General features: G+C 42.5%; 2 protein-coding genes and 1 pseudogene across 2 annotated transcripts; 2 read left to right on the forward strand and 1 right to left on the reverse strand.

The window, feature by feature from the left end:
• Positions 1 to 366: 366 nt before the first annotated feature.
• On the forward strand, positions 367 to 4,749 carry LOC135559039 (secretogranin-2b-like). The gene is made up of 2 exons (XM_064993359.1): positions 367 to 448; positions 2,542 to 4,749. Exon 2 carries the CDS (start codon positions 2,553 to 2,555, stop codon positions 4,344 to 4,346), a length of 1,794 nt encoding a protein of 597 aa, XP_064849431.1. The 5' UTR covers positions 367 to 448; positions 2,542 to 2,552; the 3' UTR covers positions 4,347 to 4,749.
• A 1,222-nt stretch (positions 4,750 to 5,971) lies between these two features.
• Positions 5,972 to 18,464, reverse strand: LOC135559043 (AP-1 complex subunit sigma-3-like; annotated as a pseudogene).
• Positions 18,465 to 18,496: 32 nt separating this feature from the next.
• On the forward strand, positions 18,497 to 23,818 carry LOC135559042 (dehydrogenase/reductase SDR family member 12-like). The gene is made up of 11 exons (XM_064993361.1): positions 18,497 to 18,634; positions 18,922 to 19,081; positions 19,621 to 19,754; positions 19,870 to 19,952; positions 20,494 to 20,589; positions 20,744 to 20,825; positions 20,904 to 20,965; positions 21,168 to 21,272; positions 22,607 to 22,697; positions 22,999 to 23,136; positions 23,324 to 23,818. The coding sequence occupies exons 2-11, from the start codon at positions 19,026 to 19,028 to the stop codon at positions 23,473 to 23,475; spliced, it is 999 nt and encodes a 332-aa protein (XP_064849433.1). The 5' UTR covers positions 18,497 to 18,634; positions 18,922 to 19,025; the 3' UTR covers positions 23,476 to 23,818.
• Positions 23,819 to 23,879: the final 61 nt, after the last annotated feature.

Below are 23,879 nucleotides of genomic sequence, written 5' to 3' on the forward strand. Positions count from 1 at the left end.
TAGAAAATACAAGATTTGCAATCTGAATGGGGTGGTAAATGAAGCCACACAATTAAATGCTATATGAAGTGTTGTCAAATTGATAGTTATTGGCCTTCACAAAGCTCATTGGTACAAGCATTTTCCCAAAAATAGCCCACCACTTTTTCAATGGGAATTGTGAATAGGGCTTAGATAAGAATTGATACAGCTAGAAACAGACAACATCCATATATATATTTAGCACATCAGTAGTCTTAGCATGCCATATCATAAGCCTAAATACTGTATAATTATGGATTTCCAGAGACTGGTTATTGCGTGCGTGCTGCTGTGATGACGCGCGGATCAGGTGTTTCTTCATATATCGCTGGGAGCTGTCCTGGTGCTGAAAACAGAACCGCTCGTCCAAAGACTGGGAGGAGATGCTATACACGTTCACTACTGCGGTCTGAGCATCTTGCTAAAGGTAAAAATCCATGCGTATGACTTGTAGCATGTCTCAAACAAAGACTAAGATGTTTTGTAGATTCATGTGTGGGCTTTCTAGCATTCCATGTTTTGATTTTGTCTCTCCTCATCTCTCCTCCTCAAGTTCTCATCTCTCATCAGATCTCGGCAATCACTTGGAATTTATTTGAATAAGTGATAGCTGTGTGTTGTTGTGAAGAATGTCAAATAGTCTATTCATGTATTTTGTCACTGGGCAAAATTGCGATGTGAAGTAATTTTGATTCTATCCCTCGCGAAATTGGTTTATTAATATGGGTTTTAATAGAGATTAAGGTTTGGAGAAAGGCAGCCACAAGCTAAAGGTTGCCCTGACAACGGCCAGTGACTCATCCTGTGATGTAGGCTATAGTCATTTAAAATAGAATGATTCGCAAATATAGCGCACTTCTCCAACTTTGTATAATTTGTGCATTGAATAACCACTTATAGTCTATGGGTTATCAATGAACTGAGATTCTGCTCAAACATTGGGGACATTTAATTAAAATGCAGCCCATAGGGGGGTTTTCAGATGTTGAATTAATTACTAAACTTCATTTTTAAGCCCATGTTTTATCATCATTACTTATAAAAAGATCTGTCAGTGTATTTTGCGGAGGGGGCACACCCTCCCCAGTAAGTGGCTCCTTCCAAGGCGCACCATGGAGCAAAGATATGCAAGACAGGATGCTAGATACTCTAGTGCATACAGACAGTATCATCAGTGGAGGTGCGTTTGATTTGATTTTAGCTGCTGGTGATGGGCAGGACTTGCAGGATGTATGTTTGTAAATTAATTTGATCAAGCTATGCAGTCTATTTATTCCTTATTGATGAATGAATTAAAAACTCTGTTTTGTTGTTTCTTTGTAATACCAGCCACCTAGTAATTTTATGAAGTTGGCTTTAGCTAGCCAGCTAGATAGGTTCCCAACCTCCCAACTAGCTACCAAGCCATTTCAAACTATCAATCAAGTTAAAATAGCTTGTCTAAGTACAGATAACTGCCCAAATAAAGGAAACACCAACATAAAGTGCCACCAGAACAGCTTCAATGTGCCTTGGCATAGATTCAACAAGTATCTGAAAATCAATTGGAGGGACGCGACACCATTCTTCCGAGAAATTCCATAATTTGGTGTTCTGTTGATGTGGCAGAAAACGCCATCTCAGGCGCTACTCCAGAATCACATAAATGAGATCAGGTGACAGACAGTAACCGGAAGGTTGCAAGTTCAAGCTGACCAGGTACAAATCTGTCGTTCTGCACCCTGAACAGGCATTTGTACCTGGTCAGCTCAGGGGTTTGAACTTGCAACCTTCCGGTTACTTAACTGACTTGCCTAGTTAAATAAAGGAAAAATAAAAAGTGTTGACAGTTATCTGTATCTTAGCGAGCATGCCTTCTGGCAAGGCTGCTGAACTTCTTCAGAAAATACAAAAAATGCTTTAATTCGTGGGCTGTGATACAATATACAAGTGTGGCAGTTGTACTAAACTCCTAAAGCGTAACAGTTCTTAACTGTACTGCAGTGGGCTAAATCAGGGTCTAAAACAAATCTACTTTGAAACCAAAGTATACACCTCACACACATGGTTATGGGCTTAAATAAGAAGACACCTGTACCATGTCAGATATAGGGTTGAAATGTATTCCATTTTGAGTTTGCATCCCACTATTACACCTTATATACATCACAGAAGACTGAAATACAGTTTAAAATATAAACACTGGATTTTCAGCAGGTTTTGAATTATGAAATTATGAAAAATATGAATAATATTCCACCCTAGGTAATTTGACTGCAGGAAAGGGATACAGAATCAATGTGCATCATTTATTAAAATGATTATTGAACAGGTAAAGAGGCCTGCTTAGATAACCTATGCAGAAAAATAATGATTAATGATTACAGGAAAGAGATGTTTCAGGTGTTGAAAAATGCTAAATTCTCTAACCCCCCATCTTCAAATACTTTGTGCCCCCTCTAAAATAATGGGTGCCTGACGCCCCTGTGTTCAGGAATATCATTGTATTGAACTCATCCCTTTGTCTCTCTCTCTCCCTAGGCTGAAATAAGATGCTGTCACTCTTTAAACTATCCACAGGAAAAGCTGTTGTTCTCGCTTTCCTCCTCCTCCATGCATTCCCTGTGCAGGGCGCGTCCCGCCCTCGCCACCACAGGCTCAGAGGCGGGGAGGCGGAAGAACTGCAACCCGCCGTCTACCTGCCCAGCTCCGACATGATCAAAGCCCTGGAGTACATCGAGAGCCTGAAACAGCGGACAGACGGGGGCCAAGAGAGAGAGGAGCCAACAAAAGACTATGATGAGGTCGAGAAGTTCCGCATCCTCCTGCAGCTCACCTCTCTCCAGGGTGAAGGCACACCCGAAAGGCAGTCCTCCCCGCCGGCCCAGAGGCAGCAGGACATCCCGGCTGAGCAGTTGGTGAGAGCCTTGCTCAGGACCCTCCAGGAACAGCTCGCTAGTCCCCCCAGACCCGCCCTTGTGGTGCCGGGGAATGACCGCCGCGTGCACAGGCACCCTTCAGCAAACACAGGCAGCCCCGTGAACACGCCTGCCTACAGTGGCTTCCCGAGGCCGCACAAGAAGTACCCGCTGATGTTCGAGGACGAGGAAGATAGAGACAGCCCCAAGCGCGCCACCGAGGACCTGAAGGAAAAATACACCCCCCAGAGCCTCAACAACCTGCGATCCATCTTCAAAGAGCTGCGGAAACCATCCACCTCCAACAACCAGAAGCGCCAAATCTTTGACGATGATGACGATTCATTCAGTCCGAGGAACCTGGCCTACGAGGATGTGGCGGGTGGGGAGGAGTGGATTCCTGTAGAGGAGAATGTCGAGACTGAGGAGGTGGTGAACAGGAGCCACGAGGAGTTCGACAGGGCTCTGCAGCAGAACTATGACGAGGAGGAGGAAAAGAAGGACGACGGAATGCAGATGCAGCGCAGAGCTGGCCAGAATAAAGAGGACCCAGAGGAAGATACTAAACCAGTAGATTATTACCTGTTGAAGATTCTGGGAATGAGCGAACATGAGACAGCCAAGAGGCAAACCGGAGAGCAAAAAAAGAGACTAATCCGTCACCCCATGGTGGACCCCCGGGCCCTGAACGAGCTGTTAAAGATCTCCCTCAAACTCCACATCCCCCCTGAGGATCTTATCGACATGCTGATCACGGAGGAAATCAGAAAACTAGACCATCACCCACAAGCCATCCCCCGCTACAGGACCAGCAGCAACCCGAAGATCAGATACTACAGCCGGAGACTGCCAGTCAAAAATGCTCCTGAAGACATGGACGAGGAAGACTTCCTGAATATCGTAGAAATGGAAACCATCAGTAACGACTATCCTGTGAGTCGGCGGCCGCTCAAGAATGCCCCTTCCCCTCCCAGAGTTTCAGCACCACCCGCCACGGCGAGAGTTTTAGCACCAGCACCGCCTCCCGCGGCTGCTCCAAAAGTCCCATCCTCATCCGGCCGAAGGGAAAACTTATTTATGTCGGAGCTCAACAAGATGCCTTTTAAGAGAGAATCTGACAACGATGAGGCAAACGAAGATGAGATGATGACATTTCTGGCGGCCAAAATATTAACTAAGTATCCCAGCACGATCAACAAACGCAACACCCAATCTCAGGCGAACGGACAGTTTCCTTACGAGCTATACGAACAAGCCATGAAAGATTACTTTGACCAAGCGGACACAATGACAAAGAGAGATTCAGAGGGTAATGAGGTAGTGGAGCCCGCGGAGATGCAGGTGAAAGATCAGGTTTCACAGGAGACCGCAGCTCCAGAGACGGAGGAGGAAAAGGAGCATCACGGAAAACCGGTTGCTGGAATGTAGGCTACGCCGTGAAGACAAGTGACTTAAGACATCCTCTACTAAATAAATGATGTTTATGCTATCAATAACCATTCTGCTAGTTTACATAAAATGTGTATATATAGTAAAGGAAATCATATATTATATATATAACGTATATAAGTGTGCTGGGCTGGAGGCAGTGTGTGTGTCGTGTATATATCTGAGTTCCCAATCTTGTAACATTGTGAAAATGTCATTCCGATATAGGCTAGAGATTAAGATGTCACCATCCTGCCTTCCAACCCCCTGATGCTGCAAGCGCTGTAATTGTTGGACTCTTTCGGTTGTTGTGGTATATATACGCTAATTTCTAAACCATTTTGTACATGTTCAATAGTGTGACAAGTTGGAGACTAATAAAGTATTAGCGTATTATTTTCTTCTTGCTGAGTTCTGTTGTCTTATTATAATACACTGGTCACTAGACCTACATTGATACAGTGATGATTAGATATATAGTTGAAGTCAGAAGTTTACATACACCTCAACCAAATACATTTAAACTCAGTATTTCACAATTCCTGACATTTAATCCTAGTAAAAATTCCATTTTAGGTCAATTAGGATCACCACTTTATTTAAAGACTGTGAAATGTCAGAATAATAGCAGAGAGAATGATTTCAGCTTTTATTTATTTCATCACATTCCCAGTGGGTCAAAAGTTCACATACACTCAATTAGTATTTGGTAGCATTGCATTAAATTGTTTAACTTGGGTCGACCGTTTCGGGTAGCCTTCCACAAGCTTCCCACAATAAGTCTGGTGAATTTTGGCCCATTCCTCCTGACAGAGCTGGTGTAACTGAGTCAGGTTCATAGGCCTCCTTGCTTGCACACGCTTTTTCAGTTCAGTTCAGCGGTATGATGGCTGCCTGGTCACATGGTGTTTATACAGAACAATGTGGTACCTTCAGGCATTGCTCCTAAGGATGAACCAGACTTGTGGATGTCTACAATTTGTTTTCTGAGGTCTTGGCTGATTTCTTTTGATTTTCCCATGATGTCAAGCAAAGAGGCACTGCGTTTGAAGGTAGGCCTTGAAATACATCCACAGGTACACCTCCAATTGACTCAAATTATGTCAATTAGCCTTTCAGAAGCGTCTAAAGCCATGACATCATTTTCCAAGCTGTTTAAAGGCACAGTCCACTTAGTGTATGTAAACTTCTGACCCACTGGAATTGTGATACACTGAATTACAAGTGAAATAATCTGTCTGTAAACAATTGTTGGAAAAATAACGTGTGTCGTGCACAAAGTAGAACCGACTTGCCAAAACTATAGTTTAACAATACATTTGTTGAATGGTTGAAAAACAAGTTAACGACTCCAACCTAAGAGTATGTAAACTTCTGACTTAAACTACATATGGATTCCACAAGCTCATGTTCTTTTTATGCTTCTCTTCCTTCTAGAGCAAAGCATGGACCTAAAGAATGTTGAAGCAGAATTAGATGTACGATTCAAGTGTCAGTGGCAGCCTATAAATGACAAATATACAGATAAATGTGCTTGGTTTATCAATGCTCATCGTGCGCTTAAGTGAAATAAGGACAAACATGAAATAGTCTAGCCGATAACAGAAATACAAATCCCCAGAAGATTCAAGTATCAAAATGCACTTTAATTCCAACGTCATCAACATTCAAAATCAATAATTAGTTTTATAAAAAACAAACCGTAACATTCACCCAGATAAATAATACCCTTTCCAAAAAGGCTAGTCCCAACCAAGATTATACAAAACAAGGCTAGTCTACAAGATGCATTTCAAATGCAACTTCAAATACATATTCTAAAGAGGCACTTCTTCAATTTCCATATGATCTCACATGCACAACATGTCATTGAAGAAATCAAGAATTGATTCAAAAGCACTTCGTGGTGATATATTAGGATTGTTATAACCCTAGTTTTCAGTAACTACTTCAAGGATCCAGGGGGATGGGTGATCATATCAATAATAACAGCTAAAGTCTCGTCCTTATCTCACGAGGAAAAATAAAGCCGTATTTAGAACACAACAATCCAGGATAAAACATCCTGCCCACCTCAGCAGACAAATTCCATCATAGAAATAGAATTCTGGACCTCGTAATTCCATGGATTCTGTACAGTAGGAAGACTTCCAGTTCTGGAATGGTCCTGTATTCCACATTCCTTCTTGTGTGTGTAGATCCCCGGTTCCAGTATTAGAACGCAGGCTTGCTCATGTATTCCTCCATGGTCTGGAGAGGAGAGATGGACAAATTCATTGTGTGATCTCCATATCAACAAGCCTTGTTTTAATGTCATGAATATTCCATCACACCTACATAACATATTTGTATGTAGCTCACATCCATTAAGACATAAGCATAGAACGTTTACACACGGCACTATGCTACTAATAGAATCACAATCATTAGCCTCTAACCTTTGTCCAAATTCAAGGCCATCCAAGCTCCAGATCATAATCACTGTTGTCAATCTCAGCCTAAAGCAATGATGATGAAGGTGATGAAGAATCAAATGAGTGATGATGCAACTGTTCAGATAGCATGCAATAGAGACTAGGATCAATATGTTAGTTGTATTTCCTAAGCAAGCAGATCGTGAAACTAGGGATGGGCGTGAGTACTCGATTCAAGGTTTGTATTTGTTTGTTAATAGCCAAATAAAAGTTCAACACTTACAATGCAACTATTTAGTAGGTGGAATTTATAAGCGCTGACAAAATGTCAAATTCTAAGATTAACTTATTATTTGGTGACTATGTCGAGTGCAGTAAAATAATGTTAGTTCCTTTTCAGTTGTATCAGAACAACCAGTAATTGGAACGACCAATAGCATACTGCAAACTTCTTCCCCATTTCACAATAACATGCCGAATACGAGTTTTCAAATGCACATCCCTAAGTAAAAGCAAAAAGGGCCATGCAGAGTGTCGCTTGGTGCCTATAGCACCACAGAGAGGCTGCATGGATAGTACAGAGAGTAGACAGCTCCTGCCAAAGCAGACCTACAGCAACGAGAGCCAGAAGAATCTAAATGGGTTCAGTCTCATGACAGACAGAATGAGGATAATAGGGCCATAAGTAAACCCGTTAATATGGGTCATGTAGGGAAGCCTATTAGCGATGAGACAGGAGAAGAGAGCTCATCAGGAGTCAGTCAACAGCACTGCAGTCAATCCATGAGACATTAACACCATTTCAACAGTCCACTTTCATCGGGTTTTTACTAATGAATTATAGGGTAACATAGGTACTTTTCAGTACCCACTTTAAAGAATTCATTAAAATTGGTAACTACTTGTTACTAAATGGTGCATTCAATCCGAAATAAACATTAGGTTAATTATTATGTAACTATAATAATTGTGCCAGGCAAATCATATGTAGAAAAACAGGTCAATATCAGAACGTAAGATAAAGCATTTACAATGTTGCTTCTAGACACTGATCTAAGGTCAGTTTTGACAATTCTCCCCAAAATAGTCTCAGTTACGATTGGAAGTGGAAAACACTGATCCTCGATCTGTGTCATGGGCAACATCTACCTTGAGCGCGGTTTCTCACTCACCTCCTGTAGCATGTCTGAGGCCTCGATGGAGCGGGTTACGACCTGTTTGGACGTCTCCTGCACCTCTCCCCCAACAGAAACTCATCCAGGATGAAGTAAGCCTTTTCAAAGTTAAAGATTATGTCCAGCTCACATACCTTGGGAGAGGAAGAAGACAATTAACCAACGTTCAAGAAGTAGAGTCCAGTCTAGCACAAATCAGTTTACGGTGTAAAATATATACTATGCAGGCAATGCAATGTTGAAAAAGATAAATAGGGGGAGGAAATTGGAGGGGGGAGAGAGAGAGATCAACACAAATGTGAGAGAATCATACATTGCCAAAGTACTTGTCCAGCAGCTCCACATAGCGATGCAGCACCTCCAGGGCTAGCAGCTCATTCTCCTCAGCATCTAGACCACAGCAGAAATACAGACTGGCATACCTACCATGCAGAGAGAGAGAAAGCGGTAGAGAGAGTGAGAGGGTGAGCGAGAGAGGAATAACAGAGTAATACAGTTAGAGTTCAGATTATTGAATATGAAGAAGGAAGCCACTTTAGTCTTCTGATAAGCAACCTTAGGAGAGGAGCACACCGCTTGCTATTCATCTCCCCTCCCCCTCCCTCCTGTACACTCCCCTTCTCACTTCTTGTAGACGATCTTCAGGTCTTTCCAGTGCAGGAAGTTGCAGGAGCGTGGTTTCCGCCCCAACACCATGGTGGTCATGTCCCTGACGATCTTCTTCTTCTCTCGCTCAGGGATGGGCGTGAACCACTTCTGGAGGCGGAGCTTGCCTTGGCGACTGAAGAGCAGCAGGAAATCCATCTACAGGACAAGATGCACCAGAAGGTTAGTAATACAACAATAACGTATGCCATTTAGCAGACGCTTTGATCCAAAGAGACCTACAGTCATGCTTGCATACATTTTACGTACGGGTGGCCCAGGGAATGAAACCCACAATCCTGGCATGGCAAGCCCCATGCTCTACCAACTGAGCCATACAGGACCACAGTGAGAGCACAGAGAAGAGAAAGAGAAATATAGGCCAGGAAGGATGCTGGGTTCCAATAATTTGAGAATGCATCCTTCCTTCAAGTAAACACGGACAATTCAGCAATAACAGCATGCAGTACACCAACCCTGTCATGTCAGATGGTGGTTGTCAATGAGTAGTGCCAGACTGAATCGGTGTTTATTTCAAAGAATATGTATAAAAGTAATCTGCGTATTCAACTGAAAAACAGACACACACACACACACACACAGTGAGTCACTGAATGACGCCTGACTCAAGCTATATACAAGGCCCCCTGTAATAACTCTTCCCTGGAGCCCCATCAGCACCATGCATAGACCTTTGGTAGTGCTGCACCCCCCCCCCCCCCATTCTTCAATTCTATTCATACTTTCTTACTGCTCCTGTAGCCAAATTCTGTTTTATCATGGGCCTTAATTTTCTGCAAAAACACAGTCATCACACATTGTAGGCTAAGCAAGCTAAAACCAAAGATAAAAGGGAATTAGTGAAGTACCTTTGCTAGAAATACTAATGGGGTGTGCTATAATCACCCGATGATCTCTAATGTAGGCTAGATGAATCAGCTAGGATATTCGGTCAAATATCCTAGCTAATATTCTGTCCCTGACCGGGAGACAACACATGCTAGCAATCCAAAGTAACCTACTACTGGCAGTATTCATTTCAAACTCACCGCTCGTTGCCGGTGGACAGTTGGCGCATGTGACGAAGACGTGTGCAGCAACGCACTGCCTCACTCGCGGTGGCTAAAGAACTTTTTCCCAAGAATCACAAGTTTGAGAAATTTTCTAGTTTGATAGGCAATTTGTTGCATTTAAAAGCTACAAGTTAGAAGAGACCAAAAATAAAATAAGATCAGTAAAAAAAATACCACCACCAAATAAAAGGCCTTTTTTAAAAAAAATTTTTTTTACAAAGGAGGGCAAAAGGGCACCAAGGGCTGAGGCAGTCCAGTGAAGATGTTCATTTACTAACCTAACAAGACAAAGGGAAGAGAAATTGAGAATAAGGCAGAAAGGGAAAGAGGGGGAGGGATAAAAGGTACCTCAACCTGAGATGAAAGAAAAGGAGGGGGGGTGGAGGTAAGCAGTGCTAGAGGCATCACTACAGACCCTGGTTTGATCCTGGGCTGTAATCACAACAGTTCGTAATCAGGAGTTCCATAAGGCTGCGCACAAATGGCCCAGCGTCATCCGGGATAGGGGAAGGTCATTGTAAAATAAGAATTTCTTCTCGAAACTGACTTTCCTAGTTCAATAAAAACATTTCAAAAAGTAAGCAGATAGCATCAAACAAAAGAGGTTGGGTCTATGGCTTTGCTTCCCAAGAGTTGAGGAGATGTATTCGTACTGTTTAGAGCGTACATTTCCTTGCTTTGTTCAGCTAGATGTCCAACGTGATCTTTGTTTTAGGACCTGAGTGACGAGGGCAAAAGGCACTGTGGTTTCATTTTCCTGCATGTGTTTACTTGAATATCTGGGCAATGTGTATTATTGTCAACTGTTGAAGTGAGCCACCTGGCAGCACCAGCAAAGCCATTTATATTCAGGGACATCCATTCTTTGGTCTGACAAGAACAGAGTACATACAGAATACAAAATAAAGTTCAAGTTAATTTCAGAGTAAATGTTTTTTCTCAACCTTGCACTGCAGAGATGTGCATTGTTGTCAATGAAAGGTAAAATAAAATATTAATATTTCAGGGACTTTTGAGGGATTCTTTGATTTGACAAGGAAGGACAGACTGGGGAATATATTATTTATATCTACACTAAGTTTACTCAGAAAAGCAAGGTTTTCTACAATGAAAACGCCATACCTTTCTAAATGTTCATTTGGAGATACTGTATATTCAAAGACATTGAACAGTCACGGCAGATACTTTGTGCAGAGTCCCAAATAGGCTACTCCCAAGTAGCACAAATCGTTCCTGGAACCGAAACCAACTTTGGACTTAGGTTGTATATTGGTGTTGCAAAAACAAAACGTAACAATGTTCTCCCAACATTCCCAAATAAACATATTCCAAAGTTGCCTATAGGTTGAGATTTGGCCCTGTTTGACACGCATGAAAGGGAACTCTTGGCCAATGTTTCTAAACGTTGTCAGAAGGTTTCAAAATGAATGTATTTGAAACCTATTCCAACATAGCCAGTAGGTAAGGATTTGGTAATGTTTGCGGAATGCCGATACGCCCGACCACTTGAGTGACAAAAATACGCTATTTTTTTCAGTCACTTGAGCGTATTCACTGCAGTAACTTATGTTTGTCCCTTATATAATGACAAACTGGGGCGTAGGTTTAACTACTTTTAATGAACATATACTTCAGCTAGAAAACTCCATGTTTAGCCATTCTTTAACCATCCGCATAGCCTGCTGGGTAACGTAGTCTAAATGTTATTAACACATAACCCAGTAACGTCGTCGGGTCAGTGGGTCATTTGTATGTGTGATAACATGTAACATTATATTTTATGTTATCAGAGTTGATGTTCGATTATTAAATAACTGAATGCTTGGAGTTAGCTAGCTAACATTAACTTAACCTTACCCAACTCCGTTGACTCACTTAACGTAACGCTAGCTAAATTGACGAACGTTAGTCAACTAGTGTTATTAACACGGACTTTACCGTTCTCCTAGTTAACCAGCCGGCTGACCAGCCGTAACGTTACTCGAATCATCATTCTCCTGGATTTCTCAAGCCAAGCTCCAGGTGTGTTCACTGACACAGATGTTTCAACGTAACTTAAATCAAGTCAGTTTGCTTTGAAACATGGCAATCTCTGTTCTGTCTCCAGCTACAGCCTGCCAACCAGCCAGCTGTAGCCCTTGGCCACTTACGAAGAGTAAGAGTCTTCCTCCTCCAGCCAGCCAACACAAGGCGATTATCCAAATTATTTATTTAAATGAATTAACCCACCCAATTACTCAACTAAGCACCCCACTAGCCACTGTGTGTATATATAATCTCAGTGACACGACCAATACATGCAGCAATAAATTGATTATACACCGAGTATATTAACATATGTGTAGATCCGATGCTTATGACATGTTTTCTGTTTTGTACCCAACAGCTGATATAGATGAGTTCTTTACAGAACCCTGCATTCCAGAGAAAACTTTGTTTACCCCTACCGCCCAGATATCAGGACAAAGTGTCTTATATGGAACAATTATTTATGATTTCACAATGAACAGAATTTTTGCCCAATGCAAAAAAAATAAATAAAATCACGCTTCTTATGATTTGTAATTACCCAAAAGATATCCTGCGAAAAGGAAAGGCCTACAAAGAGTTACCAACATTTTGGACAGTGGCATACACTATGTCCAAAAGTATGTGGACACCCCTACTAATTATTGAGTTCAGGTGTTTCAGCCACACCCATTGCTAACTGGTGCATAAATCCAGATGAGCCTTTAGCTCCAGTGAAGGGTCATTTTAATGCTACAGGATACAAATACATTTTAGACAATTGGGTGCTTCCAACTTTGTGGAAACAGTTTGGGGAAGGCCCTTTCCTGTTCCAGCATGACTGTGTCGCACAGGCGCACTCAAACCTTGTGGAAAGCCTCCCCCGAAGAGTGGCAGCTGTCATAGCCACAAAGGGGGGCCCGACTCCATATTAATGCCCATGGTTTTGGAATGAGATGTCCAACAAGCTCATATAGGTGTGATGGCCAGGTGTCCACATACTCATGGCCACAGTGTATATAGAATATCATCAAATTAAGCCATCACATTAATTTAAAATCTGAGGTGGAGAAGTACAGATTAGAGGTCAACCGATTAAATCAGAATGGCCGATTAATTAGGGCCGATTTCAAGTTATCGTAACAATCGGAAATTGGTATTTTTGGGCGCCGATTTTTGTAAAAAATAAATTAAAATTATACCTTTATTTAACTAGGCAAGTCAGTTAAGAACACATTCTTATTTTCAATGACGCCTAGGAACAATGGGTTAACTGCCTTGTTCAGGGGCAGAACGACAGATTTTCACCTTGTCAGCTCGGGGGATCCAATCTTGCAATCTTACAGTTTACTAGTCCAACGCAATAATGACCTGCCTCTCTCGTTGCACTCCACAAGGAGACTGCCTGTTACGCGAATGCAGTAAGCCAAGGTAAGTTGCTAGCTAGCATTAAACTTATCTTATAAAAAACCATCAATCATAATCACTAGTTAACTACACATGGTTGATATATTACTAGATATTATCTAGCGTGTCCTGCGTTGCATATAATCTGACTGAGCATACAAGTATCTGACTGAGCAGTGGTAGGCAGAAGCAGGCACGTAAACACTCATTCAAACAGCACTTTCAAGCGTTTTGCCAGCAGCTCTTCCTTGTGCGTCAAGCATTGCCGCTGTTTATGACTTCAAGCCTATCAGCTCCCGAGATGAGGCTGGTGTAACCGAAGTGAAATTGCTAGCTAGTTAGCGCGCGCTAATAGAGTTTCAAATATCACTCGCTCTGAGCCTTCTAGTGATTGTTCCCCTTGCTCTGCATGGGTAACGCTGCTTCGATGATGGCTGTTATCGTTATGTTGCTGAAGCTATACTGTTACACTGGCAATACTAAAGTGCCTATAAGAATATCCAATAGTCAAAGGTTAATGAAATACAAATGGTATAGAGGGAAATAGTCCTATAATAACAACAACCTAAAACTTCTTACCTGGGAATATTGAAGACTCATGTTAAAAGGAACCACCAGCTTTCATATGTTCTCATGTTCTGAGCAAGGAACTGAAACGTTAGCTTTCTTACATAGCACATATTGCACTTTTACTTTCTTCTCCAACACTTTGTTTTTGCATTATTTAAACCAAATTGAACATGTTTCATTATTTACTTGAGGCTAAATTGATTTTATTGATGTATTATATTAAGTTAAAATAAGTGTTCATTCAGTATTGTTGTGTCATTATTACAAATAAATAAAAATCGGCATCGTTTTTTTTTGGTCCTCCAATAATCGGTATCGGTGTTGAAAAATCATAATCTGTCGACCTCTAGTACAGATCTAAAGTGTGTGTCACAGTCCATTTGTCTTTGGTGATGACTAATAGCATATAGAATTCACACACTGGAGTTTTATCCAATCTTCAACTTCCTACAGGCCTACCAGCCAAAACAACAACTGGCGGACTAGCGTTACCTGTAGCATCCAGTAAGAATGATACATATCTGTTACAGAACACAGTCAACCTCCCTTAGTAGTGCCAAACAGTATTGACACATCCATCTCTATTTTCCCCTCAACCAAAACCGTTGTGTTTTTCTGAAATGTCACAATTCACTGTTAAGAATGAATGAACTGCTTTACGCTAAACCTCCTATGAATCCTCATAAGTCTCCAACAAAAGGAATCTGCAGCCACAAGTGCTGTTCAGTCTCAGGAGATAAATGCAATGTCTTAATCTGGGATTTAAGTGCTTTTGTCAAAATAGCAACTCCCCCTCCTTTCTGCTAAAACAGCTCGTCTAGGACCCAATTACGTGTCTCCGTTTTAATCAATGTTGTCGTCTTGTTAAACCTTCCAGACACAGGTACTGATGAAGCTAGACATTATAATTGAGAACCAGCAAGAGCAACTGAGGCTCCTTAATGCTACAAGGCCATCGACCATAGCTGAGGACCTCGACATTCTGCCATCACTGTTAGACTCTGTGGCTGACCTGAAGCCTCTGTGTAAGCAGATGTCAACAGAGGAGAACTTGGTGTGCTCTCACTGCAAGTACTTCTTCAACACAAAAAGATAAACACCGGCCGATAAAGTATTATAGGACTACTACTGTAGGGCACATGCTTTTCATTGGTTCTGTCAGACATACCAGGAATCAAATTCTTAATTACTCGACATCCTATCTCAGTATGTATGGGTTCAACACAGTGGGGAAGACTGTGGAGGCTGATAGGGCGCATTGGGACCAGCAGACTGTGGTCACAGTTCAGTATGAAAGGTAGAAAAAAAAGTTGCCATTCGAAGATCTAACTCTTTTAAGAGTCACGACGAAGTAGATGCACATTAACACCGGACACCCTAGTAGAACCTTTATTATTTATAGCTCAGAAGGCAACCAGCATCTATTTACCCAGAATCCATTGGCCTCCTTGTCCTAGATCTACATTATAATACCATATTGTGCTGCTTTACTAATAATTAAACGGAAGTGTTTCAATCTCATTCAGAGGCCTGCAGCAGATGCCACAAAGAGGGGGGCAACAAATACAGATCAAAGGTAGGACAGATGAAGTTCCTCAGATATGTTGTGTTCATTAACAGTACGCAACAAGTGTTTTACTTACATAAAAATGTTCTTCATTGTAATTTCTCTGAATAATTATTTTGAATGATCGACTCCGTCGTAGCTCACTAATACAACAGCTGGATGTTTAGCCTAGTCTAGCTAAATACCGCAGTAATCTATGAAGCAAAACATTAGCAAAGCAACAGCAGTAGCTATGCCTAACTATACATTAGTAACTATACAACCTATTAAGTTGTCGAAGGGTCTACTTTATGGGTACAGCCATGTTTGTTCACTTCAACACTAATGCTAGGTAACTTCGAGTTCCTTTGTGTCCACATCAACAACAAACTAGAATGGTCCAAACACACCAAGACAGTCGTGAAGAGGGCACGACAATGTCTAGTCCCCCTCAGGAAACTAAAAAGATTTGGCATGGGTCCCGAGATCCCCAAAAGGTTCTACAGCTGCAACAGAGAGCATCCTGACTGGTTGCATCACTGCCTGGTACAGCAATTGCTCAGCCTCTGACCGCAAGGCACAACAGAGGGTTGTGCGTACAGCCCAGTACATCACTGGGGCTAAGCTGCCTGCCATCCAGGACCTCTACACCAGGCGGTGTCAGAGGAAGGCCCTAAAAATTGTAATAGACCCCAGCCACCCCAGTCATAGACTGTTCTCTCTACTACCGCATGACAAGCGGTACCGGAGTGCCAAGTCTAGGACAAAAAGGCTTCTCTACAGTTTTTACCCCCAAGCCATAAGACTCCTGAACAGGTAATCAAATGGCTACCCGGACTATTTGCATTGTGTGCCCCCCCAACCCTCTTTTATGCTGCTGCTACTCTCTGTTTATCATATATGTATAGTCACTTTAACTATACATTTATGTACATACTACCTCAATTGGGCCGACCAACCAGTGCTCCCGCACATGGGCTAACCTGGCTATCTGCATTGTGTCCCACCCACCACCCCCTCTTTTACGCTACTGCAACTCTCTGTTCATCATATGCATAATCACTTTAACCATATCTACATACTACCTCAATTCAACTTGACGAACCGGTGTCTGTATGTAGCGTCGCTACTTTCATAGCCCGTCTTTTTAAATGTTGTTTTATTTCTTTACTTACCTATTGTTCACCGAATACCTTTTTTGCACTATTGGTTAGAGCCTGTAAGTAAGCATTTCACTGTAAGGTCTACTACACCTGTTGTGTTCAGCATTTCACTGTAAGGTCTACTACACCTGTTGTATTCCGCACACGTGACAAATAAACTTTGATTAGATATCTTCTTCTGTAATGTTACTTGTCGAAATTGACACATCTGAGAAGAGTCGCAGATAAACAGAAAGAGCTGTCTGCCCAAATGGTGTGAGAGAGCACGAGCTGACTGTGATGACAATGATGAGTTAACGCTCAGTCAAATGGTGTGAGAGCACGAGCTGACTGTGATGACAATGATGAGTTAACGCTCAGTCAAATGGTGTGAGAGAGCACGAGCTGACTGATGACAATGATGAGTTAACTCTCAGTCAAATGGTGTGAGAGAGCACGAGCTGACTGTGGTGACAATGATGAGTTAACTCTCAGTCAAATGGTGTGAGAGCACGAGCTGACTGATGACAATGATGAGTTAACTCTCAGTCAAATGGTGTGAGAGAGCACGAGCTGACTGTGGTGACAATGATGAGTTAACTCAGTCAAAGTCAAATGGTGACAATGATGAGTTAAGCTCAGTCAAATGGTGTGAGAGCTGACTGACTGTGATGACAATGATGAGTTAACTGATGACAATGATGAGTTAACGCTCAGTCAAATGGTGTGAGAGCACGAGCTGACTGATGACAATGATGAGTTAACGCTCAGTCAGTCAAATGATGTGATGAGTTAAGAGTCAAATGGTGTGAGAGACGAGCTGACTGTGATGACAATGATGAGTTAACTCAAAGTCAAATGGTGTCAGCTGACTGATGACAATGATGAGTTAACTCTCAGTCAAATGGTGTGAGAGCACGAGCTGACTGTGATGACAATGATGAGTTAACGCTCAGTCAAATGGTGTGAGAGCACGAGCTGACTGTGATGACAATGATGAGTTAACGCTCAGTTTCAGTCCACAGCACCTGAAAGAGACAGAAGCCCAAGACACAGAAGGAGCACAAACCCGGAATCGACCCTAATGCTTTTTGACTAAAGAGGACATTTTGTAACCAGTGATTTTATTAAATGTGTCCATTGGTAAATAAAAGAAGGAAATAGTAATGTAATTAGTTATTAATCCAATTATAATTCATCAATAGTTAGTAATTAACTGTTTTATATTGTATTTCCTTGTTGGTTGAATACAATATTATCTATAATAGTCCCCTTTTCAGTCATGTAAATAATTCCCAATCAAATTATAGTTAGTCAAGAGTTAGTAATTAACAGTTTTATTGTATTTCCTGTCTTTATTAGCTGAAGCAATGGTCGCATATAACATCTATTACCAACGTTTGCTAAACATTGGTCAACGTTGGACGTTTGAAACCCAACCAACGTCGTAAAATACACCTACTATAAAAACGTTAACCAAACGTTGATGACACCTATGATAAATGTTTACAAAACGTAATCTGTCCCCTACACTTGAACCAAAACCGAACGTGTATCTGAATACATTCAGAATGTTTAGCCAACCAATCCAACATCTAAAACCCCCCACCTATTTTTGCTACCTGGATGACGCCTAAGGCGCAGGGAGCCTGTACAGGCAAATACACCTGAACCAGCTTTCAACTGTCACCATGGCTGCAGAGTCACCAGCCAAGCGACGAAACCTGTTCCGCAGAGGAGTGCAGTTCGAGGAAATACAACTTACTTCCGACTGTCGCTTCAGCAGAAATACTGAACCCAACACATCTAACATTTAGAAATAAACGATGCAATTGTGTCAAGATAATTATGGTGTATAGAGAGGGGAAACGATTAATGACAAATACCAATCCGGTATACAGTTTAAAATGACTCCGACACAGTCACCTTGTGGTAGCGACAGGTGCAGTCCAGTGGACTGTCGGAATAGTCTGACTCACCACTAAATTAGAACAACGGGTCGTGTGCCTGAAAACGAACTCACCATTTTGAGGATAGTTTGAGTCAAATTCCAGTCGTTAAAGATACCTAAAAGTTAGTCCAATACTTTCACCCTCGCACAGTGAGCCAGACAACTTGAAGAGCTCATAGCTGTGGTCGTTTCACCCTGGACGCTGTCGTCGAGCAGAGAAAAGAAAACCAGGAAAACTGCTCTGTCCTGAATGTAGGACTCGACCGGTGGAGGCCACCTCACCAATTATCTGCCTCTGGATTGGTTGACAGCGTTACACCTGTTCGGAAGTCCTACCGCGCCTTTGATCATATCTGAGGTGACTACGGTATTAGGCTTGTAGCCTACGGATGCAAAAATGTGCTCAATTAAAAGTGGTAAATTGACATTGTCATGGCTACTGAGGTTACTATGCAGTTTAGCTTTTTGTTTTGTGTTAGTACTGATCATGTGCAGAGCAGACGTAGGCCTATCCCTTTTACAAAAGTAGACAAAATAATCAACCAACGATTGTGTCATCTGACAAAGTGTTTTATAGGCTGGTGCAGTTGTTGTTCTCAGAAAAGACTAGAGAGGGCAACACTAAACTCTAAAATGAACTTGTAGGCACACGTGACGCTTGTTTGTCACAGTCCATGCTACAGTGGGCTTGGTAAACCGGCCACAACTCAACGGGCTTCGGAGGAGAGAGCACTTGATCATGAAAAGCAATGTCTTTCTATCGCAATATCGTCTGGTTTCTCAAAGGAATTAACGAATACACAAGGTCAGTGAATTGCAAAACGACATAAATCTGTTGCATTTGGCTTTTTTAGGGATATGAGAAAGTTGGTGTTTTTTGAAGGTGGACTTTTTTTGTGGGTGTATGAGAAGGTAGTTGTTAGAGACACTGTTTGCAAGTACCCATGTCTCAGAGTATTCTATGCTGCTCCTGGTTTATAATAACAATCAAATATTTGTCTATTTGATCATCATCTGCAAGGATATTACTCTTACTGTTACAGTAGGCTATATGCAAATGTAGATCACTGTATGGCACTACCAGCCACACACACAATCCCTCTTTTCACTCGCATTACAATAGTCCCTTTGACAGATGAAGTGTCTTGTCATTTGAGGTGGCCTTCTCCTTCAGTCACCCCAACAGCTGATTAGTTTCTATAAGAGCTGACGGAAGAACCCTGACTTCAAACTTGCTCTTTGGGTTTTTATGTCATTGCAAAGAAAAGGTATGTCTCCTTCAACATACAATGTGATGGGATTGGTTCATTAGTTGATTGATTGGTGTGTTGTGTTTCCCAACAGGAGTGGCTATGAGCAAGCAGCTAAACACTTTGTGGCCAAGGAGCTGGATGTGGCTGTGGTAGGAAGGTCCTTCATAATAACAGGAGCTAACAGTGGCATAGGGAAAGCCACTGCCACGGCTATAGCTAAGAAAGGTACGAAACCAGAGATCGGTCACGAAGGCAACTCCACCACGCTTGCACTGTGTAATGGTGTCCTACAGAAGAATCATGATTCTGTTTTACCAACATTCCCTCTTTGGTTTGCCAGGTGGTACAGTCCACATGGTATGCAGGAACAAGGAGAGAGCTGAGAAGGCCAAAGAAGATATTGTCAGGGAGACAGGAAACACGGTAAGCTTGACGTGTTAGTGCGCATCATTGGCATGTCCAAAACATTTTAAATGGGGTGGCCAAGGTGGGGCACAGACCCAGTTTCGGGGGGGGGCGATAACATTATGAACCTTAATTGATGCAAGGTGGAATTGAATAAATACAATTATGATTGTTCAACACATTAAATTAGGGGTCCTGGGTGGCGCAGTGGTCTAAGGCACTGCATCTCAGTGTTAGAGGCATCACCAGACAGCCTGGTTCGAATCCAGACTGTATCACAACCGGCCGTGATTGGGAGTCCCATAAGGCAGCGCACAACTGGCCCAGCGTCGTCAGGTGTAGGCCGTCATTGTAAATAATAATTTGTCCTCTAAGACAGCGGTTTTGCTGTCGGTGCACGTCTTGGTCCAAATTATGAATATATTCAGAGACGACCTATCAGATCGCAGAATTTCTGGATACGCCACTGGTGTGCATGTGTTTGTGTCAAACTATATACACTATAATGAACAACATCTGGCCATACCGCATTGGTTTATTGTATTACTTTTCACTCCAGGAAGTATACGTTCACCATCTGGATATGTCCGAGACACACAAGGTGTGGGAGTTTGCTGAATCCTTTAAGATGCAATACCCCTCCCTCAATGTGTTGGTAGGCACCACAGACATTTTCCTCTCCCTCTTCCACTTTTTAATAGCTTTTTGCTAAACTCCATTATGGAGCATTGAGTGTGTTGAGAATAGAGTGAATATTGACTAAGGAGTTATTATTGAGTGGGTCACGCTGTTTCTCTGTGTTGGTTCAGATTAATAATGCTGGGTGTATGGTGAACAAGAGAGAGGTGAACGATGATGGTCTGGAGAAGAGCTTTGCCACCAACACACTGGGTAAGACTTACTGTCTATACAGAGTGAGCAATGAGTTGTATAGTTATAATGATCTTTTTCCTCCTCCCTTCCATTTAGGAGTGTATCTTCTCACCCAGAGCCTCATTCCACTACTTCAGAAGAGCAGGGATCCGAGGGTGGTGGGTACACTAGGAGAGATAGATACTCTTAATTTACAACCAAACCAATGGTCTGGATATTGCGTGGGGATACGCCGTGGGAGTTTCTATAATAAAAATAAATATCCGTTAATATTGGCCAATATCCTGCAACATTGTGTCTTTTGCCCATTCTGGCATAGCCATCTAGTGATGAGCCCGTTCCCACCCCCTGTCCTCCCAGATAACAGTAACATCAGGGGGCATGCTGGTCCAGAAACTCCAACCTGATGACCTCCAGTCTGCAAAAGGTTCCTTTGACGGCACCATGGTCTACGCACAGAATAAGGTAGGAGAGGAGAACAGGGTTCCAATGATGGTAGGGCACAGGAGGTTGGTGCGACCTGAATTGGGGAGGACGGACTCGTGGTAATGGCTGGAGCGGAATTAGTGGAATGGTATTAAACATATGGTTTCTATGTGTTTGTTGCCATTCCATTTTCTCCGTTGCAGCCATTATGGTGAGCCGTCCTCCGCTCAGCTGCCTCCACTGTGGTAGGATACCTTGCCTGGGGTTGCATGGCTGTGTAATGTTGTACAGCACGCATTAAGATTGTATGGCATGTACAGTGAGGCCTGTAATTTTCATCATAGGTACACTTCAACTATGACCGACAAAATGAGAGAAAAAAAATCCAGATAATCACATTGTAGGATTGTTAATGAATTTATTTGCAAATTATGGTGGAAAATAAGTATTTGTTCACCTACAAACAAGCAAGATTTCTGGCTCTCACAGACCTGTAACTTCTTCAAGAGGCTCCTCTGTAAACAGTCACACTCCAAACTCCACTATGGCCAAGACCAAAGAGCTGTCAATGGACACTAGAAACAAAATTGTAGACCTGCACCAGGCTGGGAAGACTGAATCTGCAATAGGTAAGCAGCTTGGTTTGAAAAAATCATCTGTGGGAGCAATTATTAGGAAATGGAAGAATACAAGACCACTGATAATCTCCCTCGATCTGGAGCTCCACGCAAGATCTCACCCCGTGGGGTCAAAATAATCACAAGGACGGTGAGTAAAAATCCCAGAACCACACGGGGGGACCTAGTCTGAAGTTTGCTAGAGAGCATTGCTCGAGATCTGCATGGAGGAATGGGCCAAAATATCAGCAACAGTGTGTGAAAACCTTGTGAAGACTTACAGAAAATGTTTGACCTCTGTCATTGCCAACAAAGGGTATATAAAAGTATTGAGAAACTTTTGTTATTGACCAAATACTTATTTTCCACCATAATTTGCAAATAAATTCATTAACAATCCTACAATGTCATTTTCTGGATTTTTTTCCCTCATTTTGTCTGTCATAGTTGAAGTGTTCCTATGATGAAAATTACAGGCCTTTCATCTTTTTAAGTGGGAGAACTTGCACAATTGGTGGCTGACTAAATACTTTTTGCCCCACTGTATATGTTAGACCTGTGTATCTCTTTAGTGAGTGCCAGTGCGCTGCTCTACCAACTGTTTGGCTCAGTAAGTAAAGAATGGCTCTTGCAACGCCAGGATTGTGGGTTCGATTCCCGGGGCCACCCATATGAAACATGTACGCATGCATGACTGTAAATCGCTTTGGATGAAAGTGTCTGCTCAATAGCACATTATATTGTTGTCCCCTGTAGAGACAGCAGGTGGTGCTGACAGAACAATGGGCCAAACACCACCCAGCCATCCACTTCTCCGTCATGCACCCTGGATGGGCCGACACACCAGGTACCATGGGGAGGCATAGGATAGATACAGATACAGACCAAGTGCCACGGGGGGAAGGACAGACCAGGTACCACGGGGGGAAGGACAGACCAGGTACCACGGGGAGACGGGGGGAAGGACAGACCAGGTACCACGGGGAGACGGGGGAAGGACAGTGTGTAGACACATCGAATCATGTACCGTATATTAGGGTAGACACTGATTGAAGATTGAGTAATGTGCTGTAAATTGCAAATATTGATTGTCAACATAAGATTGTTAGTTATTTGGTGCAGTCAGATGACATCCCTCCTCCCCCCAGCGGTTTCCACATCTATGCCTCAGTTCCACCAGATGATGGGGGAAAGGCTGCGTAGTGCGGAGCAGGGAGCGGACACTGTGGTGTGGCTGGCACTGACCCGTGCTGCTGGCAGAACACGCAGCGGAAAGTTCTTCCAAGGTGGGCACCATAGTGTTTTATTACTAGTGGGGCGGTGTGTTTTAGTACCAGTGGGGCGGGGATCCCCTAAAATGTTTCATTAAATTGACTTGCGTTTACTTCATTTAATCAACTAGGGCTGAGCAGAAAATGCCAATGCACACTAACATTTACTGCTAACACTAATGGGCTGGGTGTGATTTCTCAGATCGGCGGGCGGTCCCAGCCCACCTGCCCCTGGCCTGGACCCACAGTTCCCCCGAGGAGGTCCGGTCCTTCATGACCCAGCTGGAGATCTTGGCCCAGGCTGCGAAGCAGCCTCGCACTGACGCACAACCCAGTTTTGACCCAACTTATTGAAAGGTCTTGTGACCCACCAGCACCAAAAGAGTACATATCCAGTCTCAAGCTGCAAACCCAATGTAACCAAACAACCACTTTGATAAAATTTCTTACCTAACCAATTATAATTGATTCAGCTCTTAGGAATCTTAACTTCCACTTGTCGTGCATTGATATCAATGGACCCTTAGTGAAAAGTACTATAGTTAAGGTTCAGTATGTGACCACAGACCTAGAGGTAGGTGGCTCATTCTGATGCTACAGTTCGAAATTATAGTATTCATAGTTTTTCATTTGACTCTTAAGTATCTCTAACCTGTCCTCAATGTTTTTCGTTGGTATTAAAGGACTTGAACCCAGATTATGTATCTGTCTGAATCTTTCAGGACACACGCTTAAGAATTCGAACGATTTTGTAGCTA

This window comes from Oncorhynchus masou, chromosome 17 (assembly GCF_036934945.1).
Source record: "Oncorhynchus masou masou isolate Uvic2021 chromosome 17, UVic_Omas_1.1, whole genome shotgun sequence".
Lineage (NCBI taxonomy): Eukaryota > Metazoa > Chordata > Actinopteri > Salmoniformes > Salmonidae > Oncorhynchus > Oncorhynchus masou.

Bases quoted from the DNA above. Each gene is read 5' to 3' on its own strand.
- LOC135559039 (XM_064993359.1), top strand. From the start codon at position 2,553: ATGCTGTCACTCTTTAAACTATCCACAGGAAAAGCTGTTGTTCTCGCT.
- LOC135559042 (XM_064993361.1), top strand. From the start codon at position 19,026: ATGTCTTTCTATCGCAATATCGTCTGGTTTCTCAAAGGAATTAACGAA. The intron at 19,082-19,620 runs GTCAGTGAATTG...GTTTCCCAACAG, and splicing joins GGAATTAACGAATACACAAG to GAGTGGCTATGAGCAAGCAG. The intron at 19,953-20,493 runs GTAAGCTTGACG...TTTTCACTCCAG, and splicing joins TCAGGGAGACAGGAAACACG to GAAGTATACGTTCACCATCT.